Source organism: Stenella coeruleoalba (assembly GCF_951394435.1).
Source record: "Stenella coeruleoalba genome assembly, chromosome: 9".
Taxonomy (NCBI): Eukaryota; Metazoa; Chordata; class Mammalia; order Artiodactyla; family Delphinidae; genus Stenella; species Stenella coeruleoalba.
Window position 1 is genome coordinate 104,083,458 of NC_137155.1, and position 20,118 is coordinate 104,103,575.

Here is a 20,118-nt window from a genome sequence, read left to right on the forward strand (position 1 = left end):
GGAAACCCCTTCTCTCCGTGTCCGCACTCAGCACGCTACCCCGCCGGCGGGCCGTGGGTCTTACCTGCGGAAATCCAGAAGGGACCTCGTGGAGGCAGGCACTCCCTGGTCATACCAGCTCAGGAAGTGGAACTGCGTCACCGTGCGAGTCTCGTTGGTTTGAAGGTTCTTCAGATAAAAGCTCCTCACGAGGAAATCCTCGCACCAGATGTGTTCAGAGACCAGATGCACCTGGGCGGGGGGAGAGCGGACGGGGGTGTGTGTGTGCAGAAACAGGCGTTGGCTGGGGGCCCAGCTCAGCTGAGCGCGGAGCCGCATTGCGGAGAGGGGTGGGGACCGCGGGGGCACGTGGCGGGCGGGGGATGCTGGAGAGCAGCCCCGCCTACCTTCCCAATTTCAACGTAGGTTACGCAAAAGATCACTTGGTGTTTTTTTTGTTTTTTGTGTGTTTTTTAAATGTCACTCTGGGGCATAATAGTCAAATTACTGGAAAAACCTGTTACAATCCAAACGATTCATTTCTGTCTTTTCTAAGCCATGTAAACCTTCAACAAAAATCACCCGAGAAAAATTATACTTTTGAGCACAAACGCCACACGAGGTTCCACTCTCACTGACATGTCATCAGGGAGGTACCACCTGGCTGTAGAAAGAGGAAACCAAAGGCTTACACAGATGCTGCCGGGCCCTGAGCTTGGAAGCCCAGGGCAGGGACCCCAAGGCCACGACCGGCTTAGGGGGAACCTCTGCGCTTCTAACGTGGGTCCTGCTGTGGGACTTTGGCATTCTGAGTAATTTTCATGCAAAACAGGGTCAAAGGACACACTCCAGTACTGGCTTAACTGCCCAAGTTTCCTTAGTTCCTTCTTGATGTGGGCAAAAATCCAGGAGAAATGAGCTTGCCTGCAGGGGACCCTCAGATAAAAAGGCCAAGCACTGTGGACACAGACCACCGGAGAGCAGCAGGGGCTGGGGTGCAGGCGGGATGCTAAGAATTAGGGACAGTGTCAACAGAGGCTTCTTTCTGAAAAAGGACCCAGTAGGGGCCTGTTTTCCAGAACCAGGCTCAACTGACCACCCAGTGAGGTCATTTTTTGGTCCTTTCTGTCCAAATTTGGATTCATAAAATTAAAAAACTGAAAACCATTTCTGCCAGAGTCCCCATGGCATAGATGACTGGAGGGTCTTGGTGTCTGTTGACCACGGGCCTGTGGACACCTCCTATGGGGACCGACTGCACAGCAAGGCTTCAAGGGACAGTGGCTGGCGACCGCACACGGCAGGCCTGCCAGTGCCCGCCACAGCCCATGGCCCCCAAGCCCACGGCCCACGGCGGCCACCCGGGGAAGTACCTCGTAGACGTGGTAGAGGTTGGAGCCCTCGTCTGGCCAGTAGTGGTAACACTGCCTGACGCCGTTCTCCGAGAGGGGGGTCAGCATGACGATGACCACACAGCCGCTCTCCCACACCATCTGCAGACAGACAGAGACCAGTGTGAGTGGCTGAGCCCCATGACATGCGTAGTTAGTGCCCCAGAGACACAGTCCAAATCTATTCCATGCACAGGGAGTTTATTTCATTTCCATTAGACAGCGGACTCTGCAGCTGCCTTTGCATCTCCGAATATGCTGGCCCCGTAATTTGCATGTTCCATGGAATATTAAAAAAAGAATCTAGTAAACTCATTCCACACCTTGTAAAACCTCCTCAGTTGTACATTCAGCTGCCTGACTCCCCCCGTGTTGGTCTGTAACGCAGGACAAACAGGTGACTGGTCCCACAGTGGGGTGGCTGGCCTGACTCGGACACATCACTTCTCCGTGGGACACAAACAGGAATTAGTGGACGTGTTCGTTTTCCAGTACTTGTCATTATTTGTGCGACTAGACAAACAGTTTGCTTTGTGGAGCTGCCATCCTATCGGAAACAGCCCTGAAAGTACTTCTTCCCAAGTGCGTTACAGCCACGAGTCCCCACCGGCATTTTGTTTCCTTCTACCAAAATACAGCAATACTGCCCAAAGGAAAGCGCACCCCAAACCGACTTACTCATGCATAACAGCCACACCAAAACCAGCTCCGAGACACAAGAAACAAACGGACCCATGTTTAAACACCAGACGTGGCAAAGACACAAAGGCTCTCCAACTTGGCTTCTTTTCAGACAAAACTCCCAACGTGCGGCCGTGAGCCTACGTGCTTGGAGCATTTTTGCTAAAACCGCTGATTCTATGGGTTAAACGTAAGGGATAGAAATAGTCAACATTCTTAAGGCCCCTCTTTGTGTATCAGCTGTAGTGGAATTCAAGGGGACTTGCTGCAGCGTTTACAAAAAAGCCCACATAAACGTGAATTACGCTCAAACCCACATGCTTTCCTTCTCTTTAGTGCAAATCCAACAACATGAGAATTCAAAGCCAGCGCCCTGCTCTAAGCTTCTCAGGCCTCCAGACCTACCCGCTGATCTGTCCTCCTAACGCGTAGCAGTTTAATGTGCCTGGAGAAGGTGCAGAAGCCTAGTGAAACCGTTACGAAAATAGGAGAAACACAGATTTTATGAGTGTAATAAAAATACAATGATCCAGGCCATAAACTAATCATCGAGGCTCTGCTTGTGGCCCCCAGGAGTGGCGTTAGGAAGGCCCTCCCCCACCGAGGTCCTTCCGTCTGGGGACCCGCCTGGCTCTCTGAAGGTTTGGTTAAGAGTGAATCTAAATGAAATAATTTAAACGAACAGCCCCAAAGGCCCTCCTGGGGATAATACTTCTTCTGAGGTCACTGTGTGAAAGCAGACAGGGGAACTGACTAAATCAAACCGATCTCAGCCCGCGTGGGCACCAGCATCACAGGGCGGCTCCCACCCCGCCAGCCCTGCCCGTGGCCTGGAGCCTGTGCGCGGGGCGACAGCCCCCTTCGCCACCTTGTCCGGTCTCCCACCGCGCTGCCTGGCCAGCTGGACCCCCGAGCACACCGGGAAAGCTGCGGCGGGTTTCGGAGGAGCTGGTGGAAAGCCCAGCTGAGCAGGTTCCGCTTCTGAACAGGAGACTGCACTCCCACCCTCTTCCTTGGCCTGGTTTTGCAGGGTCATGCCTGGCGTGAGGAAGACGCGATTTCTGTGCCCAATCTCTGAGAAACCTACTACATCTTTCTCTTCGAGGAAGTAAATAATGACCCGGATTCCCTACCAGATCTTGCTGCGGTCCACTGAAGCCAGCGCTCTGCTGAATTAAGGTGCGATGGTTGAATGCCAGGAGCGCCGCTTCCTAGCACTTTCCGTTTGATTCGACGTCAGACAACACAGCATGCGCGGTCGCCTCCCGGTTCACCGGGCACCTAGCACGGGTCAGGCCATCAGAGGCCACGGCAGGGGTGGGGAGAGAGGTCCTGGCCATAACAGTCCTTTACTGGCATAAAGTGGGTTCCTTTTCCCGAACAGGAAGCAGGTGCTGTCAGCCCTGGGTCAGAAGAAAGCTGTCAGCGTGGATTAAACGTGGCCTTCCGTGTGGGATCCCGAGGATAAGTCCCTGGTGCTGCGTTTGGAGAAGAACCGGAAATGCCCCCCTTTTCGTGAGCTTCTCCTAGAACGCACCAGCACAGGCCAGGGAAGCCCACCCTGAAGGCACGTTATCACCCCGCACACAGGGGTTGTGGGCAGGAGTGGCGGGACCACCGGTGGTGACGTGCCCACCGACTTCTTCACTGGTGGTGGTGTCACAGGGGTCGGGGTGGCCATCTCCGAGGTCCTGGGCTGTCATAAAACACTCCAGCTACACCCCGCCACCCACGCCTGTGCTCCCAGCCCCAAGTGGCACTCAGAGGCCACCCAGAGAAGGAACACATGGTGACAACGCAGCTGGTGCAGCTGAGCCTGGGAACCTGTTCATGGTCATCAGACCCAGGCGAGTGGAGAAGGTCACACGCAGCAGGAGTTCAGACCGTCGGCCCAAGTGACGTGAAATACATACTCTGGAGGCAATTTGATCCAACTGAGTAATTTACAGATTGGTGGTTAAAAAACAAACACCGTATCGCTCTTTGCAACCCCGCAGGGGTTGAACTTTGTCCCCTGAAAAGACATGCTGACGTCTTAACCCCTGGCACCTTATGAATGCGGCCTTATTTGGAAAGAGAGTCTCTGCATACGTCATAGAATTAAAAAGACGAGGTGATTCTCCATCAGGGAGGGTCCTAATCCAACACAAGAGGAGGGAAACACCATGTGAACACGGGCTGGGACTGGGGAGACGCCGCCAGGAACACTCGGGGCACCTAAAAGCTGGAAGGTCCTCCTCTCAGAGCTTCCGACGGACAGCAGCCCTGCCGGTACCTGGATTTTGGACTTCCGGCTTCTAGAAGTGAGAGAATACACTTCCACTGTTTCAAGCCACCCAGTTGGTGGAAATTGGTTACGGCAGCCCCAGGAAAGGAATACACGCACTGATACCCGCCCTCTACCCCAGCCCCAAATCATCCACAGGGGTTGAAAGGCATCAGCACCAAGTTCCTTATATTAAGCTAATTAGAGCAGATGGAAAGAAACCACAGGGTCTCTTCATTCCAAGTCTTTCCTGAGCACCAAGTGTTTAGCAAACAAAACTCTTTCAAAGGCTCGCTGAGACCCGAGCGGGGTCGGGCAAGGCAATCCACCTGAACGGGTAAAAGGCCAGGGTTTCTTCTGCAAAGCACTCTGGTCTCTCCCGGCAGGAAGCTTCTCCTCCCTTTACCTGGATCTCTTGTGATGAGCCCCTTTCCACCTTGTACTGGCCTCGTCTGTGTTGGCACGACTTTCTACTACCAGACTGTCATCTCCCTGAAGACTAGAGCCTTGTCTGGTTGCCATTTCTACCTCCAAGGCATCTGGCACGGGGACTTATTACAGTTGATGCTTAGTTGAAAACAATACATATTTTAAAAAGAGATCATTTGAATAGTTCCGTAAAAAGAGAACTCAAAGAAAATGCTGTCAAAGGCTCGCCTGACAGAAGTGCTCCTAGGACTCGCTCAGTGCAGAGAAAAGTGGTTTTTTCGAAGCGCATGCGCTGTCTGCACGCCCACTGCAGCTGCCACTGCAGGAAGTGGGGCAGCTTTTCTCCAGACCAGGCCGAGCATCCTCGCCACCCCGCCACACGACCCATTTCCGCTGCCAACTTCCTTTCAAAGGTTGAACGGAGATCAGCTTAAGCCTGGCGATGAGGTGCTGACAAATTTGAAAACGATAAGGACTCAAAGAGGTCTCGGAGCGCTTGCATTTTGCGTCCGTCAGCTGTGACCGCGTGCTCTGAAGTCTATTAAAGAAGAGAAACAGCAGTGTCTATGGTACCTTTCGCGGCGCAGACGCCCAGCCCCGCTCTCGCCCCGTCCAGAGGACGGTCGTAAGAAACGTGCCATTAAGCCCTTCCAGACTCTGGTCTGCTTGGGCTACACAGTCACAGGCCCTGAGTCAAACTGTGCACGCCGGGGGCGGCGGCCTGCCTAAATGAGGACGAAGGTGCTGAAATCCCGATCACATCTTCCAGGCGCGACTCACACCCACCTGGTTTGCTTCTCAGTAAACAAAGCTGTCAGCGTGGGCCTCCCTTGGAGACAAAACCCTGAGGTAACGGTAGCAAAGCCGATATTAAATGCTGACACCCAGGAAGGGCTGAGCAGGCAGGAAGGCACCTCCCAGCTATTAAGATCGGAGCCCAAGCCAGTCTCGACTCTGGATAAACTGCGGCAGCCACCTCTGGACATTTTCCACCAGCAGGAAGGAGAAACTGTCTCCATGAGAGGTACTTGGCGTTTCACTGGAACCGAACAAAGACACAACAGCCTGCTTGTGCGTCAGGCAGAGGCGATGTGGCTGGCGTGGCCATTCAGCGTTTCCACAGCGAGGCCACTCACACACCAAGTCACCTGTTCATCCGAACTTTGTGCCGTTGCTGCGGAGGTGTTTATGTCAGGTATCTGGCTGTATGGGGAGACACCTGGGCCCGGACTCTTGTCCCTTAGAATCACTTACAGCTCCCTGGCCTGCGTTCGTGTTTCAAATTTAATGCGCACCTTGACTTCTTAGGTAAAGAAAGTGCTCCTTAGGCTGCCATCCTTCTTTTCAAAATCAGGACCTGATGTAAATGCATCAGGAGAAGGAGGGAGGAGAAAAACGAAGAAAGAAGAAAAAAACAAAGAAAGAAAGAAGAAAGGAAAGGCAGACTAAGGAAGCAGTAGTACACAGAAGAGCAAAGTGTTCTCAGCTGAGGTCCACAAAAAAGGAAACTCAGGCTGTGTTTCTTACCCGAGCCTGAGCGAAGGCTCTGCCCCGTGTCTGGTGCGAGGACGCCCGGCCGGGCTCACCACACACGACCGCGCACAGCCCTGCGCAGAGCACGGTCTCCAAACCCACGTTTACACGAGATGATCTGACAAAGGTTTCCTTTTATCTTTAAAGGTTTGTGAATTCATGTACGGAGAATTCAACCAGACTAAATATTTGAGGCAAAATATCCTGGAAAATCTAGGGCACGTGGTTAAAGTACTTGTGAACGCGTGGAAATGAAAGATCAGGTTTTTCCTAAGAAATTCACTGTCCTCAAATCCTTTAAGTTAATCAGATGATGTGCTTTAACGTCGAAGTTCACAGGGCTCCTGAGTACATTTCTGACCACAATCTCCTAACACTCCAGAATCAGTAAAGGCTGCAAATCCTTCTCTTTCCCATCATTCGCTGCCCAGGGCTGGCGCCGGATGAACGTCCGGCAGTGACTCAGCATGAGCTGCGGGACGGGGACTGGAGGACGTCCTCCTACGCTGGGTCCCGCCTCTTAGAACACCCTGACATCACGAGCCCTGACGTGACCAGGCGTCCTGCCGACTGGGGGGCACTGGGGTGTCTGCACGGGCACGCCCAGCGAGGGTCACCTCTGGGTGTTCCAGGCTAGGCTCCTGGGGGCCTCGGTGACGCTGGCTGTCAGCTGACCTGCCCAGAGGTGGGAGCCCGGGCGCGCTATGGAAACGGGGCTGCCACCTTCCGGCTCCCTGTCTGCTGGACCCAGCGTGGCCCCGGCGCACGGCTCACTCCTGTAATTCGTCATGACCTTTCTACTGCATTTCTGCTTCACCCCCCTGCGCAGCAAGTCCCTGGAGGAAAAATCTTTTTGTTCCTTCGGTCTTCCACGGTACTTCGCTCGGGCTTTTCCTTGACCATCCTAAGAACGATGATTGATGGGTGCTACGGAATAAAAACACTTTATTTAAATCAAGCCCATCCGTTTGGAAAAGTGCACTTCCCCAGTTAAGACTTCAGAGCAGAATATACTTTCAGAAGGTGGGAAACAGAAATCAACAGGTGGACTACTTTCCTGGTAAAATGTTAATAATAATAATAAATGTCGACACTAGTTGGGCACCAGCTGAATTGCTGCGGACCTCAGCAGGCCTCTGCCCTGGAGTCTGTGGCCCAGCTCTCCAGCCTCTGATTCTGTCTGAAAGTTACCAAAAAGTCTGTCGAACAAGGTGGGCCAGGCTGGAAATTCTAGAGCGTCTCCCCTCACCCAGCCCCCAGTGAGCGGGGAACGGCCACCAGCCCCTGCCCTGGAAGGGCCCCGGCCCTGAGCTCAGCCACCGCTGGCTGGCTGGGGACCTCGCGCGCCGACCGTAGGGTCCACATCCGCAGGGAGTCCTCACGCACCTGAACCAGCCACCGCGCTGCCTGAATTTCTGCTTTGTCCGAAAATACAGAAGGAGAGACGGCAGACAGCCCACGGCCCACGTGGATGGGGCTCCTTGGAACGCGGGGGTGGGACGGTAGGGCCGGGGGCCGGAGCAGCTCCAGGACCAATGGGTGATGCCCGCCTGGACAGCCCAGGGCCGGGCAGCCTGCGCCCGGGGCTCGTCCTCCCACCCTGCTCACAGCCCAGAGGCCGCTGTTCTCCGGGAAGGCTGTCCCCAAGCTCTCGAGGCACCTGGAGCTCGTGTGTGAGCCCAGCGGGCCTGGCTCCTGGCGGGTGTGCAGGCCTCCCCTCCTTGCAGGGAAACCTCGGCTCCTGGAGAAGCCTCCCCCCAGTTCTAGCCTTGGACACACGCACGCACATGCACACGCACACCTGGGAGATGTAGCTCACACCCTCTGTGCCTGGAGGGGAGGCACCATGTCCCCTCCGTCACAGCAGGGGGCTGGCCCGCGAGAGCCGACAGTCCCCACAGCGGGATGGCCTTTCTCTCCTCTTCACGGAGACACACCTGCCCAGTCACCGCCCCCTCCTCGCTTTAAGGCCAGTGGGGCAGTAAGAAGCATTTCGGACCATACAGATCCCGTTTGAAACCCGCCGGCAGCTGCCGCGTGCATTTGCGGGGGTCGCTTGGAATCCCTGGGCCTCGGCTTTTCTGCTGGAATTGGGGTCCTGCTTTTCGTTTATTCTAGTGAAACATACGTAACATAGAAACACCTTCCTAACTAGTTTTAAGTGTGCGGTTCGAGGGCTCTCAGCACGCTCACCTGTGCTACCATCACCACCACTGTCCCCAGAACTTTCTCACCTCCCCAAACTGAGCCTCTGCCCCACCAAACACCAACTCCCCGACCCCTCCCCAGCCCCCCACCAGCCCCCTGTCTCTGTGGGACCCCGTCTGGGGGGGATCACACACTCGCGACAGCCTTACCCCAGGTTGTCGGGGGCGTCGGGTGAGGTCACGCACCCCGAGCGTCTGCCCCGGGCCCAGCACACGGTAAGCGCCCAATAGCTGTTGTCTCCCTCTCTCCTGCTTCTTTCCTCACGTGAACTTGGACCCGGACGTCGGCCTGCCTTCTCCCAGAGCTGCCACCTCAGGTCCCGGGGACACGTGGGGCTGTGTCCACAGGTCAGAACATGTTTCTACAGGAAGGTCGTGGGTCGGGCGTGCATTTGGTTTGGAGTCAAATTCTTAGAACACGTCATGTGAATTCAGAGAAAGAATTCTAATCGCGGGACGGCGAACGGTGCTGTGTGTCCCGGCAGAGCCCTTGGGGTGGGGAGTCAGGAGTGAGGGTCCTGGCTGGCGCGGGAGCCCCCTGCCTCGTGGTGACCGCAGTCAGGGCGGAAGGGCTGCCGCTGAGTCACACCTACGATGGAATGCTCCGGAAATGCCGTGTCTGCGTGCAGACGGAGTCTCCCCGATCCCTCCTCTGCATGTTGCCCCTCAGTCCCGAGGCTGCCGATGACCTCGGGCGTCGCTGCGTATCCCTGGCCCTCCTCCGCCCACCTGCCCGCCCTGCGGCCTCCTGCTGCGGCCACCCGTCCTGTTGCGATGCTGCTACGTTCGGGGCTTAGTGTCTGTTTTCTTCTTTGCCATCGTATTGGGTGGAATAATGTCCCCCAAAGTCACGTCCACGAACCTGTGAACGTGGCCGTATTTGGAAACAGGAGAAAGAACAACCTGCTGTCTTCAGCTCCCAGCCTGGGCTCCTTTGTGCTGTGGGAAAGGGGACACCGCCGTTCACGTGAACCCGCCTCACAGGCGCCTTTCCTATGGGAATTTGCTCATCACAGACACAGAATAAGCCCCCGTGAGCTCGTCCCTGGGAGGGGCTTCAGAGCAGCACCCACGAGCTCCAATAAGAGGAAGACGCTTCGATATTTTCTGTAACAGGTGCTGAGCTCCTGGGTCAAAACTTATCAAAGGCCACGAATCCAGACGTGATGAGACATGAACCCTTGCCCAGGGGTTTCCGTTCAGCCTATTGTCTTGGACACAGGAAGCTTCTGACGTTTCAAATCGGGTTCTCTTCTCAAAAGAGCTCGCACCTCACTGTGGCTTTTGAGAAGTTCTGCAAGGAGTTTTCAAGGCCGGTGCTGTTTCCTCCTCGCGCTTTCTGCCGGGCCCGAGGCGGAGGGGGCAGCTGGACTTGGAATGTTTGAGGATGTCGAGCCTGTGACCTCGTCCAGTTATTAATAAGAGCCATGCTTGCTAGATGCCCACTTCTAGAATATGATTCAGAGGCCAACCCAACCAATGTGACTGTGCTGGGAAGCCAATCACAAGCGATGAAGCCCCTCCGTCCCAAGGCCAACACGTCTTCCCTACGTTCTGCCTGCATCCGGACGCCCGGAGGCCGGGTGTGGAGACCATGCGTCCCTCCCAAGGGCTGTGGAGGAGACAAAGTGAGGCAGGTCTTTCTGCCGCAGGACGGCTCCCAGGCTGTGACGGGCTGACGAGCCCCAGACATCCCGGGAGGGCCAGCCTGTTGGCCACAGAGTATCTGCTCCCACCTTGAGGGATGCCATTGCTTCCCGGACAGTTTGATAAATGCTGACTGTGTCTCAAAGTATCCTGCACTTCATCTCACCTTAACGCTTTTCTCCAGCTGTGTCATTTAGGGATATTTTCTTTCCATTTCGAGAACGTATGCTCCTTGATATTAGACCTCCATAAGTGCTCTAGAATCCTATTAGTATAAACACTGACAAATACTTGTCAGTATAAATACTGACAAATATTGATTATAAATACTGACAAAGTGAATTGTCCCCAACAATGGCAACTACTCGGAATAAGCAGAAAGAAAAACACACCAGTGTTCCTGCGTACCAGCCACGGGGCGCTGGGGCAGAGTATGAGCCTCTAGTCTCATGACTGCCAAGATTACAGGACAGAACGTGTAAAACCCTCGACACACGGCCTGGTCCACGGTAAGTGGTCCACGGATGTGAGCAATGAGTACGCCGAGCATCTCTACGCCCTCAGACACTTGTGATGCTGTTGGCAAGAGACGCTTTCACGCGTGAAGTTACAGCCGGGACCTGAAACCGATAAAAATGGAAGTTCCCCTCTTTGGGGGCACTACACGCCCCTCGTAACTGTGCACGTTGGGATGTGGGTCAAAGCACAGTCGAAGCTGCGGTGACAGTGGGATTCTGTGCGTCCCTTATTCTGCCGCACGACTCGGGATTTTCTTTATTCTGCTTGTCTGAGCCCGGGGAGCCTGGGGTTGCCCGGGAAGGGGGCTGAGCAGACCCTGGGCCTCCACGGAATTCCAGCGACGCTCTGCGGGCAGAACCAGGACCAGCGGGCTCACGGCTCGGGAACACAGCTCCGCATGGCGTGAGGAAGACTCTCGGGCCCGGGCCCCAAGCTCCCCTCCTGGAGCAGCTCCGCCTGGCCTGCGTGACCCCTCGGCAGGTTAGGTGTAACGGGGAGGAGACTCAGCCCTCAAGGGTGGAGGGACCAGCTTGTCCTCAGACTGTCCTCACGCCACAGCCTGATGGCTCTAGGCCATGACCACAGGGTTCAGCTCGGTCTTTTTTTTCTAATAGCGTGAAGCCACCATGAAAGAGCAGGGCCACGGAGACGTGTCCAGTCTTGGTTTCCTACTCGCTGGGTGAGTTATGCAATCTCCCAGATGCTCGCTTGTCTTGCCTGGGAACTGGGGATGTTGACACCTGTGCATCGATACGCTTACAAGGCAATGAGCCCTGGGACATTCAGCAAATCCAGGATCCCTTCCTGACTCTCCGGAAAAGCCTGCAGAGACCGTTCTCAAGGGTGGAGAGGAACACTGTCCCTCCTTGGGGTGCAGAGTCACGAGAGGGTTGACTGGAAAGTTGGGAAAGCGACTGTCAGACCACAGGGAACAGGGAACACGGAATTTGCTAACTTCAGCTAGTCCCTCTGTCGGGATGCACAACCGGGTTAGAGACGGCATGGCCACGGGACCCAGACAGCCCAGCTCTGTGGACCACACGCTGCTCCGGCCCCATTATCACCTGTGCCCCGGGACCCAGAAGGCACATCTTCCTCATCTTGTCCTCAGGGGCCCCTTTGTACCGGTTCCGGGGACACCCGATGTGCCCGACACACAGGAGGGGGTTGTTACAGCCGCCGAGCAACGACGTGACCTCACGCGCACACCCCACGGTGCCACCTTCCAAGAGCTGTTCCTACGGAGCTCTGCCATGCTGTGGACAACGGGGAAAAAGAGAGGGGCTGGGAGAGGGAAGCCCACCGGCCTCCTGGTTTTCCTTTTATTGGCCAGTGTTGACACGAGTTCTCAATGTCTGAGCCTCGTCTGAGTGTTTAGGATTTTGCTGAATGAAAAGAAAGAGACCAACCTGGGCTGTAAGATGCATCATTACAGAGTAGCCACAAAGAGAGAGACTGTAATCTGAGCGCCATCTTTTACCGTCATAAAATTAAAACTATAGACAAGAGATGCATTTGAATAAAATACAATAATTTAAACATTTCTTATTTCATTTCTTTATAGTTCATAAAATAAAGTGGCTAAAGTAAAGTGGCTAAAAAGGTAAGAGTCTTTAAAGTATTAAATCTCTCAAAGGGAATTTTTCACACTCACGTTTTGGAAAAAAAGATGGATAATAAAAAATATGAAAGGGCTCATATAAACTCTGAAATCAAGGCACATCTGATGAACACCTGGAAACAAATCTCAATTGGCTTAATTGACTCCAAGGCGTTATTCATGATCAATGTGTTAAGATCTTATTTTCAGAACAAAATTTCATTTAAAAAGATTCACCTGCCAGAAGTCGGCCACGGTTGCGGGCAGCGGTCCTTGGGTGGCGATGTACGCGGGCTTCCTGGGGTCGTGGTCCATCTGCGGAGACAAGACCGCAGAAGAAAGATGAGCTGAAGAGCCAGGGAGTGAAGGGCCGGCTGAGGGGAGGGGCGCGGCGTGTCCTGTGCTGACAGTCCCAGCCCTCGACCCACACGCGTGCGGAGCGGGAGACGCCGCCGCTCCTCCCCACGGCCCCTCCTGACCCCAACCTGCCTGCGCTTTAGGCGGGGCCTGGGGCTCCCCGGCGCCTGGAGCCTGGCGATTGGGGCTGAATGTTTTCCTTACCCCGGGATGGAGGTAACTGAGCAGTGTCGGTAGGAAAGGAGGCCAGTGACCCAGAGACCAGATACCAGAGCGTTAACCCACGCACAGGCCGCGCTAGGCAGGGTGGTGGGGACGAAGCGAGGGCACCCGGGGCGGCACCCCGGCCACAACACGGTGACCCGTCCACGGACGCGTGTGAGCGCAGAGGAGTTCGGCCGGTGTGCGCAGGCTTCACGGCCACCACTGGCCATGCGCAGGGTTCGAGGTAACGCGGCCGAGGTTAGCGCTGAGGGCACTGTGCTGGGCAGAGGGCAGGGGCACTGCCGGGGGCCTGGAGGGATCTAGCAACGATGCCCCCCAGGATGAGTTACTCCCCTCCCGTGCGGGCTTGGTTCTCTCCACCCCGAAAGGGGCTCGGGCCCAGAGTCCTCCTGGGGCCTGAGAGCCAGCGTGACACACGCTGCCTAGTCTGCCAGCAGCTGACTCCCTGTTCTCTTTCCACCTCGCCAGACAAGGACCGAAAACAAACAAAGGAGAAGGCCGTGGGGGGTTACCTGGCTAGGGGATCTGTCCGAATGCAGCCTGCTGGCTTTGAGAGAGGGAGTTTGGCTTAAAAGACCTTCATTATAACATCTAATTCAAAGACTAAGCAGAAAAAAAGGAACATGAGAACGAAGGCTGGAGAAGCAAACAGGATTGAATCAGACGGACGGGGCTCTTTCCCCTCACGCTGGCGTCCCAAGAAGACAGGAAGGGACCGGGCGAGGTGTTATAGCCAAGACGCCCTTGCTGTCCCCGCCTTGAGGCCCGCAGAGGCCTCCCCCAGAAGGGAGTGGGCGGGTCTCCCCTTGGGGGCAGGCGGTTGCTCACTTATCAGACTGCACCGCATCCTTCATTCTTACCCATCCAGCACCAGCTTCTACGCTGCTGACACCAGCGTTTGATGAAAGATTTAAAATGCTCCGCACTTGAAGGTACTTGTTAAGAATACATCTCCCGATACAGTGAAAAACACAGAGGGTGCGACCACACATGATTCTACGGCGACGTGTGAGGACGTCAGCTGTAAGCCCCGGGTCACCTGAAAGCCCCCTCCGAGTCTGGGTGTGAGAAGAGCCTGCGTGAGGCGCGTCCGCCTTAACACGAATCCCGTGAACCCTCCCGCAGCGCCCGCCCGTCAACACTTTTGGGGCCGAGGGGTGTCAGCGTGAAAGGATGCCCCAGCGCACCTTATAATTATGTGCTCCACGAAAGGGGGAAAGGGCACAAAAGAACAGGCGTAAGTTACCGTAACAGAACAACATCTGACGCTAGCTGGGGGGGGAGGGGCAGGAGAAAAAGCTCGTCGTGCATCTAATGTAGTGAGATTCATGACCGAAACCGGAAATGCACGACGCACACCATACGGGTAAAATTACGTTACTCTGCAGCTGAAAGCCCCAATTAAAATGTTTCAGTAGAAAAACGCTTGGCAGAAATAAGGAGTTTTATGTTCAAAATATGCATTCGTTGGGGGTGACAGCTATTTATGGAGACCCCGTCTCTTCCCTGCAAATAGTTCTGCATGAAAAGTAAAGCCCCGCCCCCTTCTCAAGTGTGCTTTTCTGCCCAAACAATTCAGAGAGCAACACAGTTTAACATCGTGGGTACGTTCAGCCTAGCACATCTAGTGGCTTTCACAGTGAGAAATATGCGATTGAAAGTAAACATCGGAACAGGGTTTCGGGAGGGTAGATAAGCCCCCTGTTGCGGGAGGTCCTGATGTCATGGTGTTCCCATCTCCCCATCCACTGCTCAATCCGACACCGGGACCAGAGGACACAGGGCTGGGGTGAGGGGGAGGGGGAGGCTCATGGCCCATCACTCCCCTCCCCCTTGGCTGTGTCACGTGGCTGCCTCTTGGAAGGCAGTAAGTGATCACAGAGCGGTGACGTGCCACCAGGTGAACAGTGACTGAGATGACCACACCACCATCGCCTCATCCCGTGCACATCCTGTTGGACAGAAAATAATTCTGGGCAGAAGTACTCTGTGCGTGTAGCAAAGATGAGGCCACGGGAGCCTCAGCCCAGTTCTGTGCAACTTTGAATGAATGAAAGTAAAGCAAACATGGAACTAAAGGCACTGAAGTCTTACTACACTTAGGATCTCCAAGGTGGGATAAGCATAACTAGAGGAAATTGCGTCCGTTTCTACGGACACGACTTCTCCATCGGGAGCTCTGGCTGCCAGCCCAGCGTGGCGGGTGATGACGCCCCCACCTCCAGCTCCTGGTGGGGATGAGCGCTGGCTTCTGCCGACATCTGAGCTGAATCTTCCCCCGTTCTTCCTTGTTGTTTCCCACGTCTCTGCAGTGTACTTTTTATCTGTAGGACTGTTGTGATTATAAACACAAGGTCCAGCACTGTGAATGAAGTCAGGGTCTCTGGCCTCAGTCTTAGTGTCTGTAAAATGGGTGGGGCGGGGGCGGGGAGGCGGGACTTGGTCTCTACGGGCCCTTTAGCTCTGGGATTCTGGGATTTTTTTCAGAAAAAGCAGACCCGCAAAGTTTGTGTTCAGTCTACTGTTCATGTGGCTGGCTGAGTCTTATATGAAGACACCACATGAACTAGGGTGCCCACAAGGTATATCCCTATGAATGACAGTTATAAATGGCCATGAGTAACTAGTTCTAATCTGCATTCAAAAATGCAGCAAAATTTCCCCAATGTTCCAAACAAAACTCATCCTAAAAGCTAAGCCTTCAGCATATTAAGACCAGGGCGCCTGTGTTCCGAAGCCTTGAAGGGCGACAGGCGGGGGGGCTGCCGGCTGGTGCGCAGGCGAGGGCAGGGCCGGTACTGCCCCCGGACCACCTGGTGGCCCAAAGTCTCAGGGGAGGTCTGGGCCAGCCTCTGGTAGGGGGCCCACGGGGGTCACGTCTCCTACCCTGCAATCTCACTCAAGGTGAACACGCAGGTTATCTTCCTGTATTCCTATCTGCCCACCTTACACCTGCTTTTCCTAACATGTAAAGCAAATTCCACAGATACTTTCTTAAAAACAAGAGAACATCAAGCCTGAGTTTTCAAGTCACTTTCCCAGACACCAAGTCTTAATGTGAGAGTTTGCTGGGAAATGGTAGCATTAGTAAAATCAGTGGGAGAGAGTCTGGCTTTTTCTTCATATTCTTATGAGTCGAGATTTACTTAAGAAAAGTATTGGCTATAAACCAGAATTATACACATACAGATGTTTGCCTGTAAATCCGGAAACCAAGGAACCGGCCCCCATTTTGGCCAATTTCTTAGGACGTTCAGGGCACCTGAGCAGCCATCCTTTTCTGAAGAGTCAGTTTGTATCTACTTAAATTTGTTAAACGCATTCTGAGTTTAAAAATGAAACCATTTCTCCCCTTCATAAACAGAGAAATGAAGAGTAAGTTTACTTTCAAGTGCTGTTGGGACGTTCAGACTTGCCCCCGGTAAGGGGACTCGTGTGCTGCTGTGTTGACGCCCGCCACCCCTCAGTCCACGCCTGGCAGTGACCAAGCTCCGGTGCGGCTGACGGAGTTCTCCCGCAGACGCCCCACGCGGGGAAGCGGACTTCCTGTTTACTTTCATGACCTCTCACTTCAGAGCAGAGGTTGCACATTATTCACTACTGGATGGCTTTCCTGAAATTTAGTGACGACTAAGTACAGATATGACAGACGTAGTTATCGTAGTTTTATTCTGCAGCGTCACGGGCTTCTTGGGCTCTCGTTGTAAGCTCCTCACTCAATTCTGCTAGGAAACTCATCAACATCAGACCTTCAGTCATTTCAGGAGGAGGTACCGAGGATTTCTTCTAGCTCATGCTTCCAACCCAAATTTGCACAAAAAAGAACTGTGGCATGAAATAAAAGGAGCACATAAAAGACACCGAAAGATCACTTGCCTCTCCTGGCCTCACCTTCTGACCCAGGTCCCTGCCCCGTCAAGCCTGAAAGGCTGTTCTGAATTTCTACCAACAAGAGAGAGACGGGGAAGGCACAGGAGTAGGGGCTGCTGGTGGGCGGCTTCCGGGAGAGATGCAGTTTCTCACCAGCACCCTGTCCTCATTGAGTCCTAACTTTAGCCTGAAATAGCTCCAACGTCTGGAAGCCGGAACCCATAAAATGGGGGAGGGTCGGGCACCCCCCAACACTGAACCCCCGTCTCTGAGACGTGAAAAGGATTGCTTTATTGCTCATTCTGGCCCTGTCACGGGGTTCATCCCAGGGAAGGAGCCCAGCAGGAGAAGGCAGCTCTTTCCCTTCTACAGACCATCACCACGACCCCTGTGTAGGGACCAGGTCCAGGCAGCTACAAAGCCCGCCCTCAGCAGGTGAAAGATGCGTAAATCAATGGGGCTTTGCCTTGGTTTTTTGAATTTAGAATTGATGGAAAAATACCAAACTCAACAAGTGTGTTTATTTAGAAAGACTGATTGAACGGCTCCAGTTAGGCCTCTGAACACAGACGGAGCCAACGTTTGAGGTCTACTCTGCTGGAGGGAAAGGAGTGCGTCCTTAAAAATAACCCCAGAAACAAAGGCCTGAGCTCAGACGGGTGCAGACAAGATGCTGCCCCCCAAATCCCTTTCGCACCGCAAGCGTGTTACACGGTGCCCTCGCTGTGTGGTTGTGCGGTGTCAGGAAGTGGGGCCGACCCACGGCACGCTGGAGTCATGACAATAAGTTTTATACAGCAGATGCACTGAAAAACAGAACCACCACGATGACAGCGGTTCTGCTTGCGATCAGACGGCGAACTGTCTCATCCAAGGTCACCACCGAGGACGGCAGGGTCTGTCGTTCACCCAGGGCGCTCTCACGAATCCAGAGATGACCCCATAACCACCTGCCCCCTCCCCCATAACCTCACAGCGCCGGAGCCCCCAGGACGTGCTGCGTCCTACACGCCCGTATTTGACTGAAGCCAATGTGAGAACTTACTGAGCTGCCCTGACGCTCCCCGGAGACCAGCGTCAAGAACCACGGTTTAAGGGGGACACAGCCCCACCTGCTCCTGCCTCTCTGCTTTGGGCCCAGGTGCGCCCACCACGTGCCCTGAGAACCCCTGGCAGGTTCCTCCCACCAGCTGCTGACCTACACTCACCCCCTGCCAGCCCCTCTTCCTTCCCCTTGGGCGGCCCCCGACTTTCCCCTGCGGCCTCTCCCCGGGTGCAGGGCGGGAAGCCGCGAGGAAGCGGCAGGCTGTGGCCGTGAGGGGCTCTCCGGAGGCTGGGAACACCTGCCGGCCAGAAGGTCTCACCTGCCCCCGTCCTCCATCACACCTGCTGCCAGAGAGGCGCTGCCGCACCCCCTCCCTCGAAGGGAAGACCCCGCCCGCTGCAAAGACCGGAGGAGACCAGCCAGCAGTTTCCGACCTACTTCTACGTCATCCATCACTTCAACACGTGCCAGGGTTGGGTCTGGGTTTTCCTGTTTCCCCCGAACAGGGAACAAGGGGGCCTAGGAGCCCCTTACACAACCAGCTACGAATTTCCCCAAAGCCTCGGGTTCCAGCAGTAACTCGTCAGGGCGCTGTTGCTGGGCCCCTGGGGTGACCGGGCTCAGCATCCCGGCACCACGTTCCCTTTGCTGGGACTCGGCCCGCCTGGGGACCACGCCATCAGGAGTGGGCAGGGGGCAGAGCGCCAGCCCTGGTCCCTGGTGGAGGCCGGTTACCCGGTGGACACAGACCGGCTATCTGCTATGGAATCAGTGTCCGGCCGGCCCGCTCCCGCCCCGCCTCCCCGGGAGCCTTGGTGCGTGGCGGGCAGTACTCACGATGGGGCTGGCGTTGATGTAGTCAGAGCTGCCGTGGCTGTTCTCTGATTTCAGCCGGATCCGGGAGTGGTCGTCTGCAAGCCCCAAAGCAGAGCGTTAACCCGTGCAGGGCGTCATCCAGGGCCACCGCTGCCCCCTGCCCCCAGGTCCCGCTGAAGGCCGTCACCGCACCTCCTCCCTCCCTCCCTCCCCCACCGAGGGTCCTTCAGCCCACGAAGTGGAGCGTCAGGGTGTGCAGGGAACCTCGTGTTTTTCTTGTGTCAAGTTCCAACGCCAAGGCTGGGTGCTCCTGGGCAGTAGCTCATGTAGTGTTTGCCTTTAAATAACACGTATTTGGTAACACAGAGAAAATAAACATCATCGTGGACATGAAGCTATTAGACCATCCTTCAGTACATACAATTCTGTCGTCTAGAGAAGGTGAAATACTCGAGATTACAAGCATGTAGCTTTACAAGGAGAAAAGAGCAAAAGAAAATGCAGCGGAAGAGGGTGCGGGGAGCAGTGTTCACTGGGGACTCACCGACACAGAAACGTGCCTAAAACGGGCAAAGCAATTTGACGGGTGTTGAAACCAGACGCTCAGAGGGGATTAAGGACATGTGATCGGTCACAGCTTAATGTGTTTGCTATGTGACTCATCCCTGACTTTGGTTCTGGACTAACCACCCTCCTGCGGTCAGTGACGGCTCTCTGCCCGTTTTCAGGAGCTTTCACGGCCAGCAGGGCACCCCCGAGAGTCCCCGTTTCTCCCACCTTCCTCCCCTTCCTCCGCAAGGTGCAAACTTGAAAATGGGACGCGCCGAGCTCCATCATCTTGTACGGCAGGGAAAGCCTTCCGGCGGCCCCCATACCACCCGCTTCTGCTGAGAAAGCCTGGCTGCAGCCCCAGAGCTCAGGGTTTCCACGGCGATGAGTGTGTTACCCCAAGTCCAGGTTCCCGGCATTTCAGCCGCGTCTCCCCACTTCCTGCTCCCAGCCCTGGGAGCAGCTCGGCAGTGGGGTCAGGAGAGCACGCACGGGGGCTTTGCTGTGGTTTGTGTCTCCTTCCTTTCTCTGGGAGATCTTACTTATTTACTTATTTTTTGTTTTAAACAGTTCTGGGGCTTGGGAAACTTGGCGAGGCCTAAACTGATTGAACTTGGAAGGTATCGTCCACTGGAGACTGGACGCCATCCTATCCGTCTTATTGAGGTATTAACGTTGGCTTTTTCCCAGTAGAGACAAGACAGGTAAGAAACATCTAGAGACGGGGAAGGGGTTCACGCCTGACATGTTTACCTGATCACAGGTGACACGGACCAGACGCTGTGGAATGTTCTGAAGGTGTTTACAATGGCAGCGGCCAAAGCCCCCCGCTAAGGTGTGACCAACGATTCAGAAGTCCCCGGGACTCAATGGCTTTGGGGTCCTGCACAGATCTGTTCCTGAGAGACTGAAAACTGGCTGTGGCAGGAAGTTGAAATAAAACCCACGAGAAAAGTCGGTCAACTCTGACATTCCAAAGCACTACAAACACTCACCCCAAGATG

The 20,118-nt window shown here is 54.9% G+C and overlaps 1 protein-coding gene across 4 annotated transcripts in view; it reads right to left on the minus strand.

Moving 5' to 3' along the window:
* PTPRN2 (protein tyrosine phosphatase receptor type N2) overlaps positions 1–20,118 on the minus strand; it is a 697,620-nt gene that overhangs the window by 28,833 nt on the left and 648,669 nt on the right. For 3 of the 4 annotated variants that reach the window (XM_079932273.1, XM_079932275.1, XM_079932274.1), the window contains exons 16-19: positions 18,587–18,660; positions 12,490–12,567; positions 1,353–1,472; positions 65–231 (exon numbers count right to left, since the gene is read on the minus strand). In XM_079932273.1, coding sequence (XP_079788399.1) covers positions 65–231; positions 1,353–1,472; positions 12,490–12,567; positions 18,587–18,660 — 439 coding nt within the window. Of the gene's footprint in view, positions 1–64; positions 232–1,352; positions 1,473–11,775; positions 11,909–12,489; positions 12,568–18,586; positions 18,661–20,118 lie in introns of those variants that run through there. The other variant, XM_079932276.1, reaches the window with a different exon arrangement.